Source organism: Centrocercus urophasianus, unplaced genomic scaffold (genome assembly GCF_019232065.1).
Source record: "Centrocercus urophasianus isolate 14NV4802_14NV808 unplaced genomic scaffold, USGS_Curo_1.0 seq_17, whole genome shotgun sequence".
Taxonomy (NCBI): Eukaryota; Metazoa; Chordata; class Aves; order Galliformes; family Phasianidae; genus Centrocercus; species Centrocercus urophasianus.
In genome coordinates this window covers 17,598,146-17,623,817 of record NW_024884722.1, presented here as the reverse complement: position 1 = coordinate 17,623,817, position 25,672 = coordinate 17,598,146, and the positions used below count along the sequence as shown (strand labels likewise).

General features: G+C 40.2%; 2 protein-coding genes across 8 annotated transcripts in view; one reads left to right on the top strand and one right to left on the bottom strand.

Moving 5' to 3' along the window:
• Window positions 1-21,976, bottom strand: part of LOC122160195 (WASH complex subunit 2-like) — a 41,118-nt gene extending 19,142 nt beyond the window's left edge. For 3 of the 7 annotated variants that reach the window (XM_042818504.1, XM_042818509.1, XM_042818507.1), the window contains exons 1-17: window positions 21,828-21,976; window positions 14,733-14,828; window positions 12,414-12,524; window positions 12,148-12,312; window positions 10,791-10,856; window positions 10,000-10,173; window positions 9,309-9,402; window positions 8,851-8,909; window positions 8,002-8,049; window positions 6,929-7,033; window positions 6,320-6,407; window positions 5,063-5,131; window positions 4,609-4,721; window positions 3,888-3,957; window positions 3,045-3,101; window positions 2,297-2,458; window positions 1,241-1,374 (exon numbers count right to left, since the gene is read on the bottom strand). In XM_042818504.1, the coding sequence (XP_042674438.1) occupies window positions 1,241-1,374; window positions 2,297-2,458; window positions 3,045-3,101; window positions 3,888-3,957; window positions 4,609-4,721; window positions 5,063-5,131; window positions 6,320-6,407; window positions 6,929-7,033; window positions 8,002-8,049; window positions 8,851-8,909; window positions 9,309-9,402; window positions 10,000-10,173; window positions 10,791-10,856; window positions 12,148-12,312; window positions 12,414-12,524 (1,515 nt within the window). In that variant the 5' untranslated portion in view covers window positions 14,733-14,828; window positions 21,828-21,976. Of the gene's footprint in view, window positions 1-1,240; window positions 1,375-2,296; window positions 2,459-3,044; window positions 3,102-3,887; window positions 3,958-4,608; window positions 4,722-5,062; window positions 5,132-6,319; window positions 6,408-6,928; window positions 7,034-7,950; window positions 7,970-8,001; window positions 8,050-8,850; window positions 8,910-9,308; window positions 9,403-9,999; window positions 10,174-10,790; window positions 10,857-12,147; window positions 12,313-12,413; window positions 12,525-14,732; window positions 14,829-21,120; window positions 21,785-21,827 lie in introns of those variants that run through there. The other 4 variants (XM_042818505.1, XM_042818506.1, XM_042818508.1 and 1 more) reach the window with 4 other exon arrangements.
• LOC122160196 (beta-microseminoprotein-like) lies at window positions 20,744-25,196 on the top strand. Its single transcript, XM_042818512.1, has 4 exons — window positions 20,744-20,861; window positions 23,230-23,329; window positions 23,858-23,960; window positions 24,819-25,196. The coding sequence occupies exons 1-4, from the start codon at window positions 20,859-20,861 to the stop codon at window positions 24,943-24,945; spliced, it is 333 nt and encodes a 110-aa protein (XP_042674446.1). The 5' UTR covers window positions 20,744-20,858; the 3' UTR covers window positions 24,946-25,196.
• The last annotated feature ends 476 nt before the right edge of the window (window positions 25,197-25,672 follow it).

Genomic DNA, 25,672 nt, shown 5'->3' with positions numbered 1-25,672 from the left:
CTCAGCAGAAAATACATGCAGTAATGCATGCCAGGCCTCATTTTGAGTCAAAGGAAAATGAATTTTAAGCCATACTTAAAAAAAAAATAGAAAAAATAAAAGACAGTTTGTGCCAGCCATCATTTCCTTTATTAGCACAGCATGGACCAGGCCTGCCACCAGCTATATTGCCATTAGTGTCAGAATGATTCCAGACCCAAACACTACTATCAGAAAGGCTAAGTTTAAAATAGCCTTCACTTCCTGACAGAGCAAGAGTGGTGCTGCTGATTCAGTTCTCATCCTCTCTCCCAGGAAAAGAAAGTATTACAAATCTGAGCAACAGTACTGGAGGTTCTCCCATAACCTCTCCTGCTTTTGCATTGCATCAGAAACAGGAGCTGGCTTTCGGCTTTGTGCTCAAGTGCTTTTTAAAAGTCAGTATGGATAGAGTCCTACAACAATTGGTACTGTACATCCCCAGCACTGTATGCTTCTCAGTGTGGAGGGGAAAAGAGTTGCCGTAGCTCATTACATTCATATACTGCTTAGACAGCATGTATACAATGAACACATACAGTCTGTGTTACAGAAACAAAGAGCATCACCACTTGCCCCAAGACACTGCTCTGAAAAATAAAATTGAGTGTGCATTAGGAAAGTCTCACAGCTTTATGCATGTGTCCTCAGGACAGCATTTAAAACTTTTGGTAACTTAAGAGTTTTCAGCTGAAAAGCTGCTTTTTGAATGCTCAGAATGTTGTATATGCTTAGGTAGAAATGCGACACCCACAATCCTGTCCCAAAACATACACAAGTAATGGGTTACCACTTAAGTTCCTGTCAGAGGTTTGTGTAACTGCAACAGTCTGTGCAGTACAGAACCATGACACCAAAGCTTCTTAATTCAGGCTGGCTTCTTTCCAGCAATGAATTTCCTACACTTCTGTTGTTGTTGTTTGCTTGTTAAAGGTTTTGTTTGTTTAAACTAGCAAAGACTTCTCATTTTGCTCCCAATTCAGTTCTACTTTAAAAAGATTGTCTAATCATTTCCCACAAGCAAAAAGCCTTGAATAAACTCAAAGTTAGAGAAGCAAAAGACATTTAAGGGCTCCTGAAACACTTAAGGAGTTCTGGCCACAAAAGACCCACAAAAGAAAATATGGCACTTCCATACTGTTTCACACAGAAAGATGACCTCAGACACAGTAATTTCTTTCTCCTAATACCTTAGCCATACAACCTATTTATATTCCATTACCTTTTTTGCTATGGCTACCTTCTTTTCACTCTCCGCTTCTTCAGTTGTGCTAGCAGCCACAGTAGAAACGGCAGGTTTCTCTTTGAATAAGTCACCTTCATCATCATCATCAAATAGGTCAGTTGCAGATTTGACTGCATTAAGAGACAAAACAAATAATGTAATGAGTAGAACAGGACAGCACAGACACTACTGAACAAGAGACAGCAGTCAAAGATACTGTGCTCTCTTTTACAAAAAAACAAGTATGTACAATCAATGAATGTGCAGATGACATAGTATATCCGAGAGCTTGGCTTATGCAATTATTATACTAAAGCAGGAAAGAAGATTCTCATCCTACCCAGGGCTCATGTGGTAAACTCCAGTGGCACAGATCTCCAGAAGAGATCCTTCCCCATTGGTAGTCAGCTCTTAAATGGGTCTGGAGAGGTGCAGCCAGGCTCCACCCCTTCTGGCAGCACAGGTGGATTCCCTTCACCTGTGCTCCCTTGGCTGACTCATTGCTTGCCTCAGGTGATCAATCAGAGAGGTTCAGGCCCTGATTCACCAGTCCCCATACAAAGTAGCAGAGACTTTTAAGGGAAAAAACTAGTCAAGCTCTTGAAGTGAAACAGAGCATCAGTGACAGACACTATAACCAACAAGCATCCAGTTGGAGTCTCATTGAATGGCTACTTCTAAATCCCTCAACAAAGCATTTTACATTAGATGGGCACACCTAAAGGTCAAGTGCCTGTCAATAGGTGGTGGTGAGCAGAGGTGCTCAAAGCTGTATGAGCTCAGTCTGTACTACTTTCCTGCTTTAAGTCTGAATACTGCCTTTGAAGCAGAAGTAACATCCTAAGAGAGAAAGGTCATGGGAGGGCATGTACAAATAAACCAGCCCTATCGTTCTGAGGAAAAGAGTTACTAATAGAATAAATATTAAAACAAACACAGACCAAAACAAACAAAAACCAAGTCAAAAATAAGTCCAGCGAAGGACTCAGTGATTCAGTTTGAACTTCAATGATCTTTTATATTTAACTTGTCACTGCACAGATAAGGAGGTACCTGGACCTGGAGGCTTTTTAGTTGTTCCCATGAAGAAGTCATCATCATCATCATCAAAAAGAACAACTTTTTCAGGTTGCTTAGGAGCTTTTTCTGTACTCTGTGCTGCAGGTTTCTTGTCTTTTTCCACAATTACAGAGGAACTGAAGACATCACTCCCTCCTGCAGGTCAGATGGAGGAAAAGGGATCCACACAGTTACCACAGCCAGAGTTACTGAAAAGCTACTGAAAAAAGTTACTCCTGTGAAAGTTGAACCAGACACACAGTTTCCATCACAGCAATACTTAAAGCATTCCTGCAATGTCTCATCAAAAGCACAAGCTTCTGCTAACCCACAAAAATATGATCAAAATTAAAAGATAAAAATGCATTTCCCTCTCAGAGTATGAGTCAGAGCTGTGATTGAGTGCACTGCAGACATAAACAGCATATCAGTATTTAAAGTAATATATACCCTTAGGAGTAAACTAGTGTAAACTCTCCAAGCTACCAGCTGCTACCATTTATCTCCCTCCCATCATTGGCACCTACCTTCAGAACTCCTGCAGAACTCTGATTAAACATAAAGCATGCTGCAAGTTAGGCTTAGCACAGCAGAAGCGCTTGTGTTTGTCATTAAGCATGTGATCATCAAGCAGTGCAGTGCTGCTGAGCTTTCATAGCTTTCTTCTTTAAAAGCTCCCCAGCGCGCTTTAAAGAAAACGACATCTTGTGCATGAAGCAATTTGCTACTGAATGAGTCATACCTGGGAACAGAGACACTGCACCTGCAGGAACTTTCTTTAAGGATTTTGTAGAGATTGCTGAAATCACAGGAAGTACAATACAATTGGATGCACTCACTTTACACTATCAAAGCCTTTAGAACTCTACCATAGAAGTAGGAACCTGAGAGGTGTTCTGAGCTCCACATTTTGCTTAGCAGCCCAGAAGTCTTTAAGATGTTCTCTTTGAACTTCTGCTTCTTTTTTGCAGATGCATGTAAGAACAGTCTAGCTTACTGTAATCCATTAAAACTTGCCAATGAATCTGAGGCTTACAGTTTTGCATCCACACAGTGTTGTTTACAAGGGTTCACATTCACACATTTGAATTACTTTGATACAATACAATCAAAACAAAACTGCTCAGTCTCTAAACCCACATCTGAAAATTCAGAAAGTACAATGTTTCAATAAAAACTGCTGCAGTACAGAACAAGTGCTCATCAGATTCCTCAAGAGTTTGGATATACAACAAAATGAAATGTAGATATTCAAACTGTGAGGAACAATCTTGACCCAACAAAATCCACGACTGGATCCCACACAGTACTCCTCAGCAACAGAAACCCAGCGTATGCAGTGAGCTCTGCCAACATCAGCAAGGATATTTTGTCTGCTCCAGGAAGACAGGTACATGTAAGTGATCACAGTGAACATATACAATTCAAGGAAAACATAACTGCTCTCTATAGAGATTAAAGAAAATAAGAGATTTGAAAACAATTGCTATGCCAGAATTCCTAGTTGGAAAAATTATGTTCCTGCTGCTGGCTGTGATAAATTACAGCACAGACAGAAGTAGAAAGCCAAAAAGCAGGTTCTTACCTGCACTGATAGAAACTTGTTCCTCTTGCTCTTTTGAATCTTCTCTCGGTGCTTCAGCAAAAAGATCACCCTGGTAGTAGACAAAAATGCAAAGGAGTAGTGAATTTGTCTTTTGTAGGAAAATACAGTTGTCAAATATTTCGTGTAGAATATCCAATCAATGTGTTTGCTGTTTCTTTAGTTATAACTAGGAACACTACATCCTGCAAAGGCAATGGCTTGGCTACTGTTCTGGACTTCTTCCAGTATCAACTGCATGATAAAAATCAGAGGTAATCATCTTTTTTTTTTTTTTTTTTTTAACACACAATTTTTCTGTCAAAGCCTTAAACCTCATTAATTTTTAATAGAAATCTTTCTTAAAGTGAACAAACAGCATAATATTTAGTTCATCATCACAGATAAAAGTGAGGTACTGAGTACACAGCTGGAATCAAAACCTCTCTAATGTAGTGCCAGAACCACACTTGCATTTCTAGCAGCACTACCACAGAAAAGTAGGCTCTGTGCCAAAGGCAACACAAGTACCTCACTCACATAGCTTTCTTTGTCCAACAGAAAGATACACTGTCCCATTATATTTGAATGTTAACAAAAAACAAAACGTTGTTTCTTCTCTCTGCCTTCCAGAGTTGTTGGGAATTTGTGGGATTTTTTTGGTGTTTTTCTGTTTTGCTCTAAAAGGACACATACATCTCCATCTGTACTTTAGCATTCTCACCTCATCATCATCAAAGAGACCTGTGCCACCACTGAAGAGACCACCCTTAGAACCAAATGGTGTGAAATCTTCATCAGTCAGCTTAGGAGGCTTGAAGATGTCATCTTCATCATCTAGAAAGCATGAGAGACAAGACTATTGACTGAGTTTCAGGAAAGGGAATAAAGAAACAATCGAAACAAAAATTAGTTTGATTCCACCCCTCTCTCTTATAAACATGATATGTATGGAGAAGCTGCTGTAGATCTCTCAGGTTGTTTGTGGCTACTCCACAACGTTACATTTAAGGTGAAACTCTCACTGGACCTGTTACTGACCATCTTTTGCACACGCACACAACCTCCTGAAGGACGCTCACTGATATCCTGCCCAGTTTCTACAGCAAATACCATGTTTTCTTAAGCAGTATCTTACAATTCAACCAACTGAAGAGCAAGACAGGAGGAAATCTTACCGTCTGATGGAACTTGAACTTCCTTCTTTTCTTTTGGAGTTTTCCTTGATTTGACCTCTGGTGACAGTGCTGTAAGAAGAATTCAAAGTGTAAATGAAATAATCTATCTTTACTTGTAACCTGTGCTTGACCTACGATTAAAAAAAATCTCAAAAAGTAATTTAAACAAAATATATCAGCCCAGTAAAGCAATTCTCTATAGTACAAGCTCTAAAAATGGCACTTAAAATTATAATGGCAACATAGTTATTCATACTGTGACTAATGGTGACTAGTATCACCCGAGATGTCAGAGAGAAATACAGCATTACAGATAGTACAGATCCCACACAGGGCACACAGAACCTTGGATGTCTCTGGCCACATATTATGCCTTGATGGAGTTACTTAAGAATAAATTTCACTCCTCTCTTTCTCATCGCTCAGCAAGGTTATTTCAATTAACAGAAGATTAGCCTGTAACTGAGCAAGTTAAGCTGTTAAATTTTACATTCCAATATCCAAGATCCTAACTTGATAGTTCGAATCAAGCAAGAACAAATAAATGTACTAACTCTGAGAGTAAAAATGACAAATACAAGGCAAAAGCAAGCTCATGAGCACTCTAGAACTTAATTTCAGTTCATTTATGTTCAACTGCTGTTTTGCTGTAAGAATAACTACATGAGAATGGCCTTGCCATTTGAGATTGAAGTAAAAGTAAATGAAGTAATTATTTATTCTAATATATCAGTGAAAACAACAGGACTGACAAGTTCCTCAAAACACAGCATATTTAAGCCAAATACAGCAGCAGAAAAAATAAACAAAACCATGTCCCATGAAAGCAAACTACTTCTTGAGGGCTTTTTTGAGCTCTAAAAAAGACCACAGCAACCAGTGCTTTCACATACTTGCCTTAAATACGGGGAAGGATATGTGGTCAAATGTGCAGCTGTTTTACATACTGATGGAGAATTAGAGTTAAGAGAAAATATTTATAACACGTGCATCTGAGAAGCGATCTGTCTCATCTGAAAGCAATGAGTTTTCTCAGCAAATTCCAATTCATTCCTATAAGTTATGACCAAAATGTTTTTCAGAGCAGAAAACAGTTACAATAGTATTTTTAATTCCTCCTATTAGGCCTTCAACTAATACATGCTAAACAATAGATTTGTGTAATTTCAAATACTGTTACCAAATTCTCTTCTCCAACAGCCTCAGGAGTTCTCCACCATCTCACAGCCATTCATCAAAACTTAAGAGTAAACTTACACGAACGCTCTTCCTCCTGTTTAACTGGTATTTCTCCTTTGATTCGGGCTGCAAGCTCATCTGCAAATGACGTTGGCCTTTTCTTTTTCTGAGGGGCAGGGGCAAATAGCCATATAATTATTCTACTCAATCCCAATGCCAGTTTGAAGTACTTGCAATTATGCAATCATAAATACAGTACAGCACAGCCTCATTTATACAATTTCCTATTTAGTCTTCAATAGAAAGGGTAAGTAAGGATTTTAAGAAGGAAATTAAGAGATTGCGTGCATCAAAGAAAAGCCATTTGTAGTCCTTTATGGTTATAAAATTTTTAACATCACCTGAATTAGGGAATATAACAAACAAGAAGTATTTATCATACCCAAAATACGACAATTTCTTAACGACATTTAAAGCGGTTTTGATTCCAGATTAGGGTGCAGGAGTCCCCTAATTTCAAGGGACAAAGCATGAATAATCACATTGAAAGAAGATTCTCACGGGTCCTCTCTACCAGGTATACCCACTTCAGGTATCCAAGAGCTACCACTATAATCACAACCAAAGACAAATTTTTCATGAAACAACCTCAAAACCTATCCTCGTGGAGAGGCACTAATCACTCACAGGTCTTGTGGTTTCCTCAAAGTCTCCATCCTCATCTTCTTCTTTTTCAGAGTCAAAGAGATCACAACCATCATAATCATCTTCATCACTCATCTGGGCTGTCCTCTGAGAAAAGAAATAATACCCTGTTGTCCTCTCCTCAAGTTGGCATACAAAAGGCACGAGTACAAATTTCTGCCTGCTTAGATAAAACATTCAGAGCAAACTTACTGAAAGGATGGAAACATTCAGCCAGTTTGGGGGTACTGAACAACTTTTCAGATGTAAGGAGAGAGTGCCTGTAGCTGCAAGCAACTAGTTGTGTTCTCTAGTACACTCCTGGGCTGCCTCACCAAACGCGAAGCCTGTGCTCACAAGGAGCATGCACTGAAGGTGAAACTCTCACTGGACCTGTTACTGGCCATCTTTTGCACATACACATAAAAACTGTTTGAAAAACTGTTCTTCCAGTCCTGAATCTTCTCAGACTGAGGGTTGCCAGCATAAGCCTCTTTTCCACTGACACCTTTAAACATGGGTAATATTCCTTCCCCTTGCCAAGGTAGCTACCTATTCCCAACAGCTGAAATTAGATTCAAATTTTTCAACCTAAGCATTTCTTTTCCCCTTTTCATTTGTTATCCAAATAATTATGCTTTTCAAATGTTTCACACTGTTCTCATCTTTGATTTCAGGTCGTACTCAGATTGCATTGTTCCTTACTTCCTGTATCACAAATTCAGAATTGTAATCAGACACAGTAATCCCTCGGAAGCCAACTTCTCATGGGGCTGATTCTTTCAACTCCCAGTGCTCCAAAGTTATTCCTGAGAAAAACACACATCATGCAGTGCCACTGAACATATACTGTGCATCTAATGATGGCTGACAAGCATGCTTTAAAGCCCAACAAAGGTTCATACATAGTACACGCCATCTGATCAGGACGGCCTACTCATAGAAAGTTCTACAAATCAGGCTTAACCAAGGCTTTCAATTGCTAATTATCCCGGGGTCTGATCTCCTCTTTTTTGCATTCTCACTGTGTCTCAAGCAGAAAGTCTTTCAGGTTGTACCAGGGCATATAATTATACCATCTTTTGGTCATCCTCACTCGGGTTTCCAAACTCGTCGTCTGATTCCTGGAACACAAGAGACCCAAAGACAATTATCACACATGCTTTATTCAGTGGTCAAAGGAGTGGGCTCAGAAGCTCCGGACTTGCTTAAATCTGGATACTTTTCATCTCCTCACCCCAATCAGACCACATAATTGTTTGACTGCTACTGAATATCTTTCTGAAGAGGAACTTACTCAAGTTTCATTAACTTTGCCAAGTAAACAAACTTCATCTGACAGTGCATTCGAGTAACTAACTCAAAAGGCATTTAACTCTAATTGAGCAAAGATACCAAGAGTAAACTCCTGAGGATAAAAGCAGTGCTTACACAGCACAGCTACAAACCACAAATATTCCAGGTAGACAAAATGTATCAGAAATTGACAGTCCAATGCACTGGATTCACAGGGCCAAGCCTGGAGGAGAATCACTGAAACCTGTTTGAACTTATTCCTGTTAGTTCACAACCCATTCTTTGCCACAGTAACTTACAACAAATTTGTCAATTCTTGAATTCTCACACAAGAATAGAATTGTTTTGCTTCACAAAGTGAAATTAGACTGAATAAAACATTTCACTTTGAAATATTCTACTATAGCATTAGTTAGAGCCAGTAACACATTACTCTCCTGAAAGGCTGCAGAGAAAATTACTCCATAAGAACAGTAACAGAAAAGCACATTTACCACAACAGATATAAGAAGGAGACACTGCAATATTGTTTTGAGACTCCAAATGAAAAAGTGAGGCAGTTAATGGCCTCACATCTAAATAAGGACTCATGAACACTTATGCAAAGCAGCTACTTTTTCATTGCTTACCTCTTCATCCTTTTCTTCACTGTCAAGTACACTTCCACGATCACTATCAACTGATCCTTCTATTTTAGATGAAAACAAAGGTTAGGATCAGACATGACATCTCTACACAGAGCTTGTTGGTCACCAGATATAATTACTGCTACATTAAAAGCTTTGTGATGAGAAATAAAAATCAGAAGGATAAGAGTGGTCTGAAAGAGCTTTGTAGGCTGCTGAAGTTCTAGCATTCTGTGTTTCAAATACACTGGGCAAGACTTACTGACAACTCATTCACATATTGGAAAGGTGGTTGTGACAGCATGACTCAAGGTTTTCTGTAACTATTTTCAGTATGTACCCAAACAGGCAAAAACAACTATGCAGTATGTCACAAGCTATTTAGTTAAAACCAAAAGACCAAAGTTTCAGATTAGGAATTACTTACTCCAAGAGAAATCAAAATTTATGCAAGCACATACCCTCACTAGTCAGATCTCCAAGGCCAACATCATCTTGTTCCATGAACTGCTGAGAGCCAATCAGGTAAGGTAAAGGTCTGTCAATATAGAGATCCTAGAAAGAGACAACATCAAGTCTTTCTGACAGGTAGGCAAAGCTCTACATTGCTGACGAAGACAGAAGTCCTACAGCCCTTGTTATAACATGAGAAGGATACAAGCTTATTTCAAAAGAGTCTCAGAAACATTCTTCAAGTGGTGTGGGCCAGTTGAAATTCCCTCTTGACACTATCTCTGCTTACATGGTCCCAGTATGTTTTCTAGATGATATCTACCAAAAAAAAAATCTTGCAAATTCTATCTCTAGGATTCTTAATTACTAGGACAGTAAAAACTGACTAAAAAAACATGACATTTAAAGGTCTCATTCCACCCAGAACTCAGGTAGTGAACTTCCCAAGTTCACTCCCATTCAATTAAATCTCTTTAGGGCCACCACTCATCAATGCTAACCCAACTGCAAGACAAGCAGGCTATTAAAGAAATAGCTCAGCACACAGCATTTCAGTTTTACATATAGTCACCAAATCTTCTTTTTAGGTAAATAACATGAATTTGATAACAATATAATATTACTGCTGACAGAAATGAAGAGCAAGTCCAATAAAAGAAACACAAATCCAATCCTCCCAGCAAAAACAGGTCTCTGTACCTTTGGTTCAAGTATCAGTTCTACCCTCTCATTACTTTCTTCCTCTTCTGAGTCAGAGTTGCCTGCTTTGATGTCTAGCTGTTCAAATGCACTGTCCAGAACTTGCAACCCATAATTCACTGCTTCTTGTATTTTGGGGATTAGATCAGCTTCTTTCTGTTCCCGTGTCTTTTCCTTCAACAGGAAGAATATTGTCATTGCATTTTACTCAAGATTCAACCTCACTGCAACACGCATGCAAAAATCTGATTTCAAATTAGTACGATGAAAGTCTTTCACTGTATGCAAGAGAAAGATCTTCATGAGCTTTGAGGGTTGTTTTTTTGTTTTGGTTTGGTTTTTTTTCTTTGACTTAATTCACCTTTTTCAACCCTATAAACTGACACGTTTTAAACACCCACACTAACACAACACTTTCCTTTTTTGTGCTCCTTCACAGGAACCTTTATGTGATAATACACCAAGACTATAAGATATATATAGAAAGCTCTGAGTTTTCATTCCTGGTAATTGCAGTCATATTCTACTAATTCACAACATTTGAATCCAGAATCTTCAATTCTTTTCCTAGAAAAATACACACAGCTGTTGGAAAATAAACGTCTTGTCTATCACATTACAACATCGAAACTGGAGAGGGGAAGACCCTAAAAGATTACCATACGTTGCAGGAGCTTTCAAAGTTATTGTTAATGTTGTGTTTGAATGACATACACCATAAAGAGTAAAGACATTGTGAAGAAAGTTAACAGTTTGATTTGTAAGCACCCATGTAAGATGAAGTTAGCTACCTGCTCTGCTTTCTCCCCAGCATCTGTTTTGGTTATAGATTCTTCCACTTCTTCATCGTATACTCGCTAAAAAAGTCAAGGAAGATTAATGAAATAAGAGCAACAAACTGTTACAAGGGCTAAATCATGGGTATCATGAACAAAATAAAATTACAAATTAATTCATGAGATATTAAAAAAGGCATAGATGATGCTAGGCATCTTCATAGCATTCTTTCACGCACTGCAGCTATTATGAAGGTCCTACCACTAGCCTCTCAATCCAACTAAGGTGATTCAAGACCACACATGACATTGCAACAGCAGAAGGCAAGCTGAGCATTTAACCCCTTTTACAGACTAAGTTAATGCTAAAACAAAAACAAAAAAAACCACGAAATTATTACAGCACACAGACTGTTTTAACTCCCTATTATTAAGCTATTTTAGAAGCCTTCAAAAGTAAGCCTAATTTACTTATGGGCAGTTGGGTTCTGTTTTCTAACAGCTTTTCTCTTTCTTTCCTGTTTGCCATTACAAGGAAAGGTCACATCCCTCCCCAGCCCTCAGCATGTTCTGGAGATTGCTCTATCCAGCACTTTGAGCACTCTCTTGCAGGATCAGCTATAGTTTGAACCTGCAAACCTGAATCCACATCTCTCAAAACATAGGTGGCTGTTATCCCCTCAGAAGAGACAGATCTCTCTTGCTAAAGTGCAACCTAGAAGTGATGACTGTTTTCTGCGCACTTACAATTGAGCAAAAACAATCTAAAGCATCCAAGATTTAGAATGTTTGGTACAAAATCATAGTCATTTGAGTCAGAAGAGACCTTTAAAAGCCATCTAGTCCAACTCTGCTGCAATGAACAGGGACACCTACAGCTCCATCAGGTGCTCAGAGTCTCATCCAGCCTGACCTTGGATGCCTACAGGGGTGGAGCGCCCACCGCTCTTTGGGCAACCTGTGCCAGTGCCTCACCACCTTTATAGTCAAAAATATTTTCCTTTTATTCAATCTGAATCTCTCCTCTTTTAGTTTGAAAACATTTCCCCTCATCCTTTCGCCACAGATCCTGCTAAAGAGTCTGCCCCCTTCTTTCTTACGGCCATTAAGCTGAACAGCGAAGGTAGGCCAGAAGAGAGATCGTAACATTGAAAATAAATACCAGTAACCCAGATTTTCAGCACCTCATCCTCTGCCAGCATCTGTCCCACGACAGCATTATGGCTCCAGAGGAGACACACGGCCTGCGCACAACGCTGATCAAGACAAAGTGCTCGGTAAAAGCTACAGCTGGGGGGGAAGCCTACAAACCCGGCAGGCCGTTACAGCTCTGCGTGCGGTACAGCCGCGCTCCCGGTGCGCGCCTACTCACGTTCTCTATGAACTGCGTGTTGGACAGCATGAGGAAGTCGTTGAAGACATTGTGAAGGCGGCAGTCGGCGGCTTTCGTCTCACTGATCAGCCCGTCCACCTGCTTCTTGATCTCGTGGGTCCTGGAGATGGTTTGCTGGGAGAACTCTTGCAGGAAGCGCAGGAGCTGCGTGGGACGGGAAGCGGCGCTCAGGGCGGCTCTCGGGGCGGCTCCGCGCACCGCGGGCGCTCACGCAGCCGAGACCGCACAGCGCAGCGTCCGCTCACCCCCGCGTCCGAGGCCAAGGACCAGCTCTGGCTGCCCTTACGGATCTCCTCCAGCGACCAGGGCCGCTCCCACACGGGCGCCGGCTCCGCCGCATCCTGCGCGCCGTTCATCTGCGGGAGAAGAGCGGTGAAGCGAGAGAGAGACGGGGCCCGGCCCGACCCCGCCCGCCCGTGCGCTCACCCTGACCGCGGGCCGCCCCGCGCCGCGCTCCCGGCAGTCAGCTGAATGCTGTCACGTGATCCGCCGCAAGGCGCTGCGCGGCACGGCCCACCCCGAAGCCGCCGCCCCGCCCGGCCCAGTTCCGTGCGGTTCTGCGCCACGGCCGGCAGGGGGCGGGCCGGCGCCGCGGGCGGGAGGAAGACTGCGGTCAGGGCCGCCTCGAACCCCCTTGAAGCATCCTGACAGCTCTGCATCTCGTGTGTTCTTCATTACAAGTGAATTAACAAGAAGGAATATAGCAGTAACATCGTGCTCTCCCTGCTGGGAACGAAGTCCTTCATGCAAACAGTCAGTCTAGGGCAGCCCTCGCTAGTACTACGTGGAGTTGCTTTATTTGTTGCACTGAACTGCACTCGGTGAGGAAGCAGAGCACTGGCTGATCTCTTAAAATAAGACAAAGCACCATCTCCAGGTTCCCATCCATTGATTTCGATGACCACATCCAAATACCTGAGGGAGATGGCTGGATTAGGGCCAGAAGAACATCTAAAAGAAAAGCATCACTACATTCTTTTCAGTGACTTTATAAGCATTACTGAGCTGGGTCAATCCTTCAACCTTAGAAGAGATTCAAGAATTTTTATGCGTTGATGATAAAGCAGAAAATCAAAAATATTCCATGTGGAAAAATGTTTGTTCAGGCTGGTTTCACAACAGGGTCTTGAGCAAGCCCCACATATGGGATTAATCTAAAGTTATTCTCCAAGGCTTTTAGTGTTTTGCCATAGTCCCTTCCTCTGCAATATTCCAAAACCCAGCAGACTTGCCTTTCCTTACTTTCCATATCCACTGAAATACAGAACGGAGCCCAGCAAGCTCTTGGTGGATAATGCAGGTTTGTGTACCAGCACATGACAGAATGTGGGGTTTATGTGCTCTATGGGTTGTGATACTGCAGGGTCTTTCCATCAGGCAGATTCAGTCTAGGGACCCTGTGAGAATTAGTGACTAGGGAAAGAAAACCAATATGGAATACTCCTTAGGGGCAGTTGTTTGAGACACACAAACGGTTTTCTGAGCAGACAGGGCTACAAAGAGCACAATACAAACCTACTTTCTAGAAGGTGCAACCCAAATATTGTTGTCAGGCACCTGAAAAGCTTTTCAATCCTAAAACCCCTTCTAGAGAAGAATTTAGCTGTATTGATTGTAAAGGTTAGAGAGAAGACAGAAACAAGAAAGATCAGTTGTGGTTTTCCTCAGAACTTGAAAAATAAATATGCAGTGCAGAGGTGTCAATAATCACATTTATTATCAGGGCCTGACCTGCATGCTGAGAAATAGAACATGCCAGATTACATAGAGCTGAGCTGCCTGGTTACCCACATTTACAGGCATGCCAGGTTCCCTAAAGACTTGTGGGGCAGGACAGAGGGCTTCTGAAATCAGGCAAGAGGACAAGCTCTTTCTTGCATGGCCATAAGGAGTAGTTACAGCAGACTGATCCTCTGTCATTCGGGCAGTCTCACTGCTCTGCTTTGTGCATTTACTGCAGCAAGAGGAGCCAGAAATCTTCTAGTGGGCTCTGAACGACTGCAGTAAAAGTGTTTAAGGCAGTCAGACCATTAGAAAGTTACTGGAAGTCTTTGTGGATTGCAGAGGTGGGCCAGAATACAAGACATGAAGGTTTTCAAGAAAACAATCTGGCAGCAGTAGCAATGAAAGATTATTTCTCAAGGGTGAAGGCTTGCTTACATATAGACTTAGCATCAGTAATAAGCCTGAAATGACAATTGGATCTGTGATTTCTCAGCTGAGCTGGGGACATGTGTTTGAGGTCTGCCTCTTCAATATACTGATGAAATTAGCTGAGGTTATATTGAGCAACTGGGGGCTCATCTTAGGTGGCTTTCTCTTGACTGAAGTCCCTAGCTTCTGTCATGTGGAAACCAAGGCCTTGGGTGGAGTAAAAAAGGGTGGGATAAGTACAACAAACAGTTGAAGGTATCCAGACCAAAGAGCACAGTAGGACTCATTTATCCACCAGTTTAAGTGTAGATTATCTTGACCACAAGCACATTCCTTATGTTCACAAAGAAACAGCTGCAAAAATTAATATAAAAGCAATTGCAAAGCAAAGGAGGAAATTGTGCATTTACATTCTTGCACAAGCTTACAGATGGTCTTCAGTGGCATCCACAATAATTTCCACAGGTTCATGGAACTTGCACAGGACTTCTAGTAACTGTGGAAGGCTAAAGACAAGATGATACAAAGTTGTAAATCATTTAGAGGCTGATGTTGTGTATATAATCACAGCTTGTTATTTCTGTACAACTTCTGCAGAGCTGAGAGTAAACATTTTTGTTTGGAATGGATTGTGGCTACTCTTAAAGCAAGCAGTAGGTTACTTTGTCCAAAAAATACCCTCAAAGCAACACGGACAGCTTTAAGGGAGATAATGAGTATGCTATATTCACTCAATTCTAACCCATATGCAACTGTCTTTAATACAGAACAATTACAGAACACATCAACAGATTATGAAGAAATATTCTGAACTATACATGATTATTAGGATCTGATTTTTCAAGCATTCATATGAAGCATTTATTCACAGTAGTGTTTGTTCATGAGTAGTTTACAGCTTATACTGGACATACACTTAGTCATGATGTGAAATTCAATATACATTTAAATTTAGTTCTCTCTTCTTGATAATTCATGGTAGTGATATACCAAAGCACTAACCTGGGTAAAAATTATGTGATATTTTTTTCTGTGGGTAAAACGTTTTCAGAAGTACTGCTTTCTTGTTACCTTAAATGTGAAATGTTAACAAAAGCTTGAAAGACACAGCACATGATTAATCTCACAAATGTTTACAAAGTGAAAAATAAAGGAGAATACCACAGCCAACTTTCCCAATAGCTAACACAAAGTAAATATGTTTTCAATAATTTTAGAACAGGATGCAAACAAAAGAAACAGATGAATTACAGTAAAAAGATAAACTCCTTTATCATGCTAGGAAAAAGAACAACAAAACCCCAACAGTCAAAACCACAGATCACTCATTGTTCTTCATTTTCTCTGGCACTCCTCATTTTTATGCACATGTTGCTTTGTATGGTTTAGTATGGGCATACAGTGAGACATGATGGTCCAAACCCTGCAATTACCAGAACCTGGGAGTGGCTACTGAAGTCAGGGCTGGAGGATATCTCAGTGTCCTGTGCAGAGTGTAGAAAGGATTATCTATAGCTGGAAATAAATACAAAATGCATAGTCAACGGACCAACACAGGGGTCTGAAGCTCCCAGGGGTACTTACTTCTTCCTCTGCTTTTGATTCATTACTGGTTAATGTGTGATGGAACGCACCATTCACATACCAGACAATTCGTCTTAGGGAATAAAAAATTAGCTGACCTTTCATTTAAAATAATTAATTACAATCTGTGTTTCAGAAACAAGCAGATTATGATTACCCACCATCACCTGTAAGACCTCAGCTCCAGGCACTGAGTGAAAATGGAATGGATTTTTCTTAGTGCAGTAAGTTGTCATGCAAGTGGGAAAACACAGAAACAGAGCGTATAACCTCATTCCAGATGACTGATGTCCTAAGGAAGGAAAAAGAAATCCGGAGTGGAAGTACTAACCCCCTAAAAGAACATTGGTTTGGATCCACATTACTTTGCTGGCTCACCACAGGAGAACCATGTGGCTTTTGATCCCCAAAGTTCACCTCTGCTGGTAAAATCATGACCATTACTCTGGAGTTCCTTTGCTGTGGGGTAGGATTGGGTAATGTGTTAGGAGGGGGGCAATGTGAGCATTAGGATCTACAGTCCTTTGTAGTCAGAATGTACATTCTCAAACTTGTCACCACTGGCGTGCTTAGGTGAGCTACTAAAGTCAAGCATCACGTCGATACTAGAATCAGCAAATAAAAAGCTGGTTGCCCCCTTCACTCTTTACCGAAACTTTGAAATACTAAACTAAAAGGAGCAGTGAAATTACAAAATCACACATCCAATATCAGTTGATATATCAACTGGATAAAGCAACAAGGAGGCAAGAAGGCTGTTGGTTTATGTTTCAGCAAAGCCTTTTAACAAGCTTATGCCTGAGAACAAGGAGCGGCTCCTCTGGAAACAATGAAACGACCTGTGTGTCTAAAGTCAAGCTGCAAGCGCTTTGTTTCAAATGCTAAGATCTAATCTGAAGAATGCAGAAGTTTTTGTTACTTAAGCTAAAATCTCCATTCCCACTGTGTACACAATTTATTTTTCTGAATCACTTCTGTACAAATATTTATTTGCATGGTCTATGTATCTTAGATGTAATCAGCAGTGAATGTTGCAAAATCCTTGCTCTCCCATTGATTATCAGCCCACCACAAGGACATCTGTCCTCTAGCTGTGCAGGAGCTCAGGAGATTGTTGATGATGGACAGTAAGAACACAGATTACATTTAAAAAGTAGGGAAAAGCATATTTAGTTTTATGTGAATTCAGAAGCAGCAAAATTATATGACTTCATTAGATGATTAGCTGAAAGGAGCCAGAAGGGAAATACAGCTGCAGGGTACTTCTAGGGGCATACTGAAGAATTCTAAGTGTTGTGCATGCACATTCATACTAGAAATGTTGCTTCTAAAGATATTCAAGGATTGTTAACAGACTTTTTAATTGATGGTGATGGTGTGCAGTTGCAGTGCATATATCAGTCCTGACAAACAGGAATGGTACAATAAAACTAGTCTAGCAGATCGTAATATGACATTTCCTTCCAAGAACATAACTGAACTCTTGCTTATACTTAGGGTTACTATGGCTTAACAATAATGAATTTGAACTAGCTCATTTAAACCAGTGCAAAAACATTGTTACACATAAAATGAATCTCTCCAGCAGTTGAACTGAGTTTACTTGAACAACTATTGCCAAAGTACTCCTTGAACCTGGTGCTAGATTTAAGTGAGCATGAAGTTTACTAGACTTAAAATGGAAGAAAGGGTCTTATATCAGTTTAACTAGAAGGTTTTTAAATGGACTGGAAGTGAAACCAGGGGAGTAAGGCTTTTCTTTCTCTTTCCAGCTCTGAGTGCACTCGGCAAAAGTCCCAATAACAGTGGGTCACCTTGAGCTGCAAAGCATCGGTGGGCGGTGAAGCAGGACTGGGGGGACAGGACAAAGCTAAATGGCATCACCTTTCATTCTGCCACCCTAAATCAGCCCAGTGGGATTTCACGCACACTTCAATTCAGCTCCTGTTAACTGAATCCCTTCCACCTTGCTTCCCACAGCTGCTAACTGCCTCGTGTCCCCTGCTGAAGATCTGCTCACCCAGCCAGATCACAGTTTGCCCAGGCAAAGACACCTGATATTATGAATGACTGCCACTGGTTCACCACAGACTGAATAAATAGTTGCTTCTCAAAATTACAGTGTCATACTGGGCTGCCTACTGGAAATCCCAGAAAAGTATTTCTAACTACTAGAGAAGCAATACCACTACAGCTGGTCAGGATGAGCTTGTCAGGTATTCCTTTGGGTGTCAGTGCTTCTGTGAAAGTGCTTTCTGAGAAATGGAAGGAGACTGGAGATTTAGCAGCATTCAGCTTGGAAACTAATGAAGCTCCAAGTATGAAATCCTTAGCAGTTTTTTATACCAGCAAAGCCTTAAAATATTTCCTGATTTCTAGTGGTCTTAGTCAGACCTTCAAGGTAGTTTTGTCTCTCTTCTTCCTATGTGAGAACTAGCATGGTATTACAGAAGAAATAATTCTTCCAAAATAAGTGTATTAAATTCAGCTCAGTGGAGATGTACCCAGATCTAGTCTTCAGGAAGAGGCTATGGAAAGAATTTTCTGAAAGCAACATCTGCATATCCTGAGACAAGAGGTACAAAGACAACCAGAGGAACACCACCAGCCTACCTACACTAAGCAGCATGTCTGGCAGGGCTCCAGTGTGTTGATCAAAAACCCACTAGCAGAAGAATAAGGTGTTCTGAATAACAAGTGCCTTGAAAGCAAAACCAGTCTTGCTTTGAGCTGTCTATGAAAAACCACAAAAGGACTGGCATAAAAATCCTTGTCAAGCCCATGGTGACCTGGGGTCAACAAATCCTGAATGTGGTAGGTGAAGGGAAGAGAATAATGCAGAACTGATGCAAGCCACAGGTTAGTGCACATGGTCTGAAGTTTCCCTATGCTTTTGTGAGTTATTTGTATCTAGTGATCACAGAACCCTTAGAGTTGGAATGGACCTTTGAAGGCCACCAAGTCCAACTTCCCTGCAGCTGTGATCTGTGAGAAAATATGAAATCCTTGTTGGTAAATTTTGCCAGATAGTTTTTAATGCGACAAAGAATGACTAAGTGAGGTTGTCTTGATCATGAAATAAACTGTGCTTGGTTAATCCTCCATGCTTTAGTGATTTTATACATTTTATAGAAATAGGAATTTTACAGGAGTTTCAGTGGGCCTGAAAAGAATTCGGGGATGGAAAGACAATATTATGTACCTAAAACATACTAGAAAAATATGTGCTTAAGACAGCAATTATGACCCTTGGGTGTGTATACAGGAAATACATTATTATCTCTTTTCATAATATCTGTGGTCATTTTGAAGCACTGGCAAACTTCCATGCCTCTTTCTCTAATCAGTTATGAAATGAGATGCTGTCAAATTGGAAAATGTTTGGAAATGGGACACAGGAATGAAAGAATCAGTGCTACCCACCCATAGACTAAAAAAACAGTGTAAGCATCTGAAAGAAGTTATATTTGATTTCATAGTCTGTAAGTACAGAAAAAGGGAAGATTCAATGATAACAGACTATTACTTGGAATGCAGGAAGCAAAGGATGAAAAAGGAAAGTTACTGAATTTTGTCATTGATGTAGAAAGTTTTTAAACACACTAGAATGACAACAAAAAGAGACAGGTGCGTAGTCTGCAAAACGGAACGCTTATGAGCTTTTCATAAATTAGGTATTTTTTTACTAAGAGATTATCAAAACTGCAGAGACTTCAGTTTCAGCATTTTCTTTAAGAAGGTCATGGAATTCTGATGTGATGTACTTCTTTGTTGTTGTTGTTATTCCTGCTGAGTTCTTTAGAATAACTACATCCAAAACTCAATTAATTATTAGTGGTGCTCAGAAATAGGCAATATGAGGAAGTGAGTGAATGATATTTTCTCTTTCCGCCACTCCAATCTATTTACAACTCCATGAATTATTTAACCAACTATTAGAATAAATAAGCCCAAACTGAGCGTATGATACAGACAGATATTATTGGTTTTACTTGTTCAAACTTTCTGAATGTAATCATATACCCTATTCTGATCTGGTGTTGAATTTCCAGTAGGAAATTTAATGCATAATTCAATGCATAATTTTCTATTTCTCGCTAATATTTATAATGAAATATTTCTTTTTTGAAACATAGGCAGGGCCACAGTTTGTTTCCTTCTGAAGAGAGGTTGCAGGAGTATGAGAAAGAGTATTTGATTGGCACTCTGATGTTTCCCACTGCTTGGAAAAGCATTCTGCACTTATAAAAATGGCCACATAACTTATCACAAGCATGCATGATACAGTCTGCAAAGTCCCACAAGAAAAGCAAGTATTTGGTTTGTGAAATAATACTTCTTTTGGATGAAGTTAAAGAGAAATTTTGTGGTGTGGTCCCGCTTTGACCAACATCTGATTGTTAAAAAGTTTAATACCAGAAATCAACAATTTTGGTTATCTTACAGTGCATGCACTAGTATTAAATACGAGTATCCAAAGATCTGGCAAGAGATCTCTAAGTTACTCCTGATTTTCTTCTCCAATCATGTTCCAGCCCACTAAAAGAAGAAATTGTCAGCAAGAATTTTGCCACATCTGCAAATCATTTGGACTAGCCAGTACAGCACTGTCTACAGCTTACATATCAATACTTATATTTTATCAAAAAGGTTTTTTTTTTTTAAAATTTATTTATTCATAAAGCTTCCAAGAGAATCTTTGTTCGAGGTTCAGCTCTTTACCTAGGTCAGTGCTCCACAGAACCAAACATTTTCTCATTGCCAGCTGGCAAAATTTCAGCAGTTTGTTCAGAAATTTCAACATAAGTGGATTTGAGCTGAACAAGCTATTTTTCTAGACTTAAATTGCTCAGTGTAAAGGCATCTTAAAATATCTGCTTTCAGATTCCACAGAAAGCACTTGCAGAGACCTTCTGGAGATTTGGACCTCTCTGGAAGCTGCACATTACACAATGGTGAGTAAAAGGCTTAGACTATTTTTAAAGCAGGGTACAGATCACTATTTGCTTTGAAACTGAAACAGAGGGATATTTAAAAGAATCACCTAATTATGCATTTTTAGGTGTGGGTATATTCCCCTAAAAACTGCCTGAAGATGTCAAGAAATACACTGTTAAGAATATTACTATGATTTTTAGGTTTTTTTGCTTTGTAATTATTTGAGGAAAAAACAACAACTGTATGTATATCACTGGGTCTTTGATCTGTTGTTACCTTTTTCTCCAAATTGTCTGTGAAAATATTCACAATTCCATGGACAGTTAGAACGATGCTTTCTAAATCTATAGGTGTGAAACACAAGATTCACTTTACAAGGAAAAGTATAGTACTGTGTATTCTGTCTGCTTTTCTCTTTTATCAAGACCTGTCCTGTTTCAGCTTTCCAAGGCTTCAAATGTGTTTGCAGAATCTGAATCATCAGTTAGACATTGCTAAATAGATAGACAAGTCCTAGTTTTCTCTAACTTATGCTTACCTAGTTTCACAAACTACTGACATTAATTACTATCTCTGATGACAATCTGTGGTATGAAGTAAATTTTACAGAAGAGGTAGCAGTTTCTGTGACATATGTAGATTTGGAAATGAAGGGAGAAATTATCATCTACTTATTTCTCTGCTTAATTTTCCTTAGAGCTCGATGGTACTCATTGGAATAAACTTAGCTGGTCAAGGTGATTTGTCATTTCATTCCACATCAGTTCATCCATCCACTTGCAGAAGACTGTTCTGCAAGATGGTTGGTAGCATTCCCTTTGTAAGAGAGAAAATAAGTAAAAAAGATTCCTTGAAGTGCCATGCTTTTGAAAGCCCAGAAAAACAGAAGCCAGATATAGAACTAAAAGTCCTTGTCATTAATGTAACTAAAATAACATCTCTCAATTAAATAAATAATGTCATTTCTACCAGTGCTCTCTTACCCTTTTGATCCTCACTGCTCAGTCTGCTTCCTGCTAGCTGTCTGTTACTTAGCTCATGTATCCTTTGGTCATTCCAGGAAAAGACCAGTTCAGAAGAGATCAAACACCATGCGCTTCCCTTTCTTTGTGTTTGGATTCACTGCTGGGTCCAGAACTTTGTTCTTTAGAAAGAGAAACATGCCTGATTTCATTTGACTTGCATTTCTTTGGATAGCAAGATAAGGACAACTGCTGGAGCAAACAAAGGATAAAACATTCACAGGACCATTCCATAGTCCCTTCACCTTCCTTTCACTACACTGTAAACAATCCCTCTGTCCTGTAAGAAAGCAGCACTTCAAGAATTAACATAGCAAGTGTCTTCCAACACAGAGGAGGTTTCCCTTGTCTCATCATGGTTCAGAACTTTCCATTATTTTTTCACTTTTATGATTTAAGTAACTCAAGGTGGGCAGCAGAGCTACCTAAAAGCAAAGACTCACACTGATATTTTTAATCATGCTTCCAAGTAGAAGCAACTTCTGCAGTTCTGAACAGTGACTTGGAAAGACCTTTTCATATTACAAAACTACTGTGTGAGTCTGCAAGTGCTATCAAGAAAATTGAAGTACATTCCCCACTGCTTCTCAGCTTCCAGCCTTTTCTAAACTCTTGCCTAAATTTATCCATCTCAATTAATTCATCAAATAAATCCTGTGCTCCAGTCTCTGTACTCCCATAAGTGCCTCTACAAAGTTATGCAAGTCTTTCCAAAGAAGTCCCGGATGTCCAGAAGGTCCCAGCTGACATCTCCAAAAAGCTCTTGCAGCTGTTTAGCTGTTGCCACCAATTAGCATGAAGGATGCACGATTCTCTACCCAGATCTGCGTGTGTGGTTTGACATTGTTCAAATGCTGCTAAGTAGAATATAGACTGATATTCTGCCCTAAGGCACTAATCTATGTCTCTCTTCTCTATCCAGCCACTTATTAGTAGAATTTAATTAGCTATAAGGTTCTCTTCTACTGCCACATTCAGAGAAATTGCTGTGCTCAAAAGCAAAACAATGGGTCTGCTACACAGTCCGATTTACAGGAGAAATAGCTACATCTGAATCAAAGGCAATTAAAAATAGAGATAAGAATCTGACAGGGTTTTGAAGTGTAAACCTCTATGGAAGCTTTTGGTGATTTCTGGAGATTGGACTTTGACAGGGAGCGATGCTGCAGCCAAAATTGTCATGTGATTTTGTCTGTTGTCACAAGGAAAATCAGTGCTGTGAAAGATGTACAGTTCCCTTTTAAAACATATTCATGTTCATATATGGTTATTCCTAATTCCCGTTTCAGGTTCAGTGACTTAGATTTTTGGAATAATTACAATCAAAGTGGAATTAAATTTATGATCTGTATCTCTTTTACAGAAAATCCTTCTGGCCTTCCTTCTTGCAATGGGCATCATAGTGACACAGGGTGATGCTTTCTGCTTTCATCAGTTCTTCAAGCCAGGGGAGGCTGAAAAAGGTAGGACAGAGGTAGTCATCTCACTCAATAGTATTTTGTCGGCTCAGTCCTATGAAGAACTGCTGAGAAGTGCTCAAAATATCAAGGAGGTGGGAGATGTAAGAAAGACCTGGACAGGCAGTTCCAGCACCAAGCTTCCGAAGTTAGGGAAAAACAAAATTTTCCCCTAGACTGAATACAGTTGCAGCAGTATTATTGTTATTGGTGGTAGGTTGCTAATGCTGTTCCTGCACATGGAGCTTTTGCTGGAGGTGAGAGGATTTCTGAATTCAGTCTGGTTGCAGATGGTGGCCTAAGCTGTTTGGTTGCTCACTTTCACCCCGGCTCTGTTACAATGAAATTGTCTCTAAGAATTAAAGAGGAAACAAGTTCATGCTCTCAAAATAATCCAGGCAATAGCTAGGGGAGCAAGATGAATTGCTTTACAATTATCAGGAACAAACATTTTCAGAAAAAATGCAGTCATTTTTAGACTTTTCAGTCTCTAATGTGGAAGCTTAAAGAACATCTTCTATTGCTGTTACACAGGCTGTATGGTGGATGGAGTATTGTACCCCTTTGGAGAGATCTCAAGGACAGAAAATTGCCTCACATGCAGTTGCAGTCAACACGAAATGCATTGCTGCTCCCTGTAAGTCTGCCATCATTGCCCATAAATAGACAACAGGTTTCCATCTTCCAGGAATAAATGGGTTTCTAAAGACACAAGAGAGCATTTCTTCACCGCCCACAGAGCTGGGGCAAGCCATACATAGCTTCTCACTCCGTTCTGTGTTAACCTTGGTTCAATTTCTGCTGACTGGGAGTGGAGACAGACACATCCAGTTGGTGCTTGCCTTTAACGCTGAGCAACTTATGAGCTCCTTTTTCACTGAGGTTAAGTCCTCCCTTCTCAGGGAAAGTAGGAGGTAGAAAGGATTTCATACCTCATAGCATTTAAGATGCTCTGAAGGGTTTGTGATGACCTGAACCCCTTTTCAGTGATGCTTTTCTGCTCCGAACACGCAGACTCTAGAGTGACATGGCTCTGCTCTGCTGTCTCTCTGTCTCCAACATCCTCCTTTCCTCATATCCCACTTTCTCCAAGAGCTAAAATGGAGTGATTATGTTCCTCATCTTTGCTCAGGTGACTCCTACTGCCAGGAGACAGAAGCCACACTCCAAGCATACAGAAGGTTGTGAAAAGTTACTGGAAGAGAGATAAAACATGATGAAACTGATGAAACTGTGCTTACACCACACTTCAGAGTGCCATGCTAGATAATTTCTAGGCCAGTGTTGACCATACTGATACCTCTATACAGCAGAGTGCAGCAAGATATTTGTTGAGGTACTGGAAGGTGTAGCTGTAGTCATTCTAGCTAGGTTGGTCTAAGCCACAGTTCAAGAGATTTCTCACTCAACACTACTTTATAATTCTCAAACCATTGAATTATTGAATTGCTTATTGTTCCATGACTAACATTTGCTTTCTCTTTGTTGATGACAGCTATACTACTCCTGTGAATTATGACAAAGAAACATGTAAAGTCATTTTCAACACGAAAAACTGTGACTATGATGTGGTACAGAAGCACCCCTCAAAGCTGTGCACTCGATTCACTCGTATAGGCTAACAATGTGCCCTGCTTCAAACCACTCTGTGCTGTGGGATTCACCTGTTCCTGGAGAAGCTTTGTCCTCATAGAGATGCTCAAAGACATGAGAGATCTTATAACAAAGAGTACTCCAGTGGATCCTTCTTAATCTCCCAATTATTCTAATTCAGTAAACAAGACGCATAATCAGAGACAAAGTCTTATTTCTTTCATTACTTGCATTGATATCACTGAGCTTTGTTGAACAATAAATCCAGGTGAAATATTTAGAATTGCTTCATAATGATGGCTATTTGTACATAATAACATTGAAGAACAACACCTTCCCTGAGAGAGGAATGTATTTCCCTCACTACTCCAACATGCCAAAGATCTGTGCCCTGACAGAAGCCACTTGCATACTTCGCAGGTTCTGTTCTTGCCAAGAATCAGAGCATCCATTTTAGCTCCCCATATGTCAAAACATGAGAATGATGCACTATTTCGTATGTATTCTGCCACTGCTCCTACTTCAGGCACACAGCAGTCCTGGGAGGAGAGGAGGACACTGACCAAATTACCTTCAGCAAGCTCTCTTCTCCTCCGTGTCAGATTCTCTGAGACAACCTTCCAGTACCTTCCTGAGAGTGATTGGCACAGCTGGATCCCACCTGTCAGAAATTCAGAATTTCTGGAGTTTGAAAAGAACCCAGTCTCAACATAATTTTAGCTGTACATTCTTGGGGTGCCCTCTCATCCCAAGATC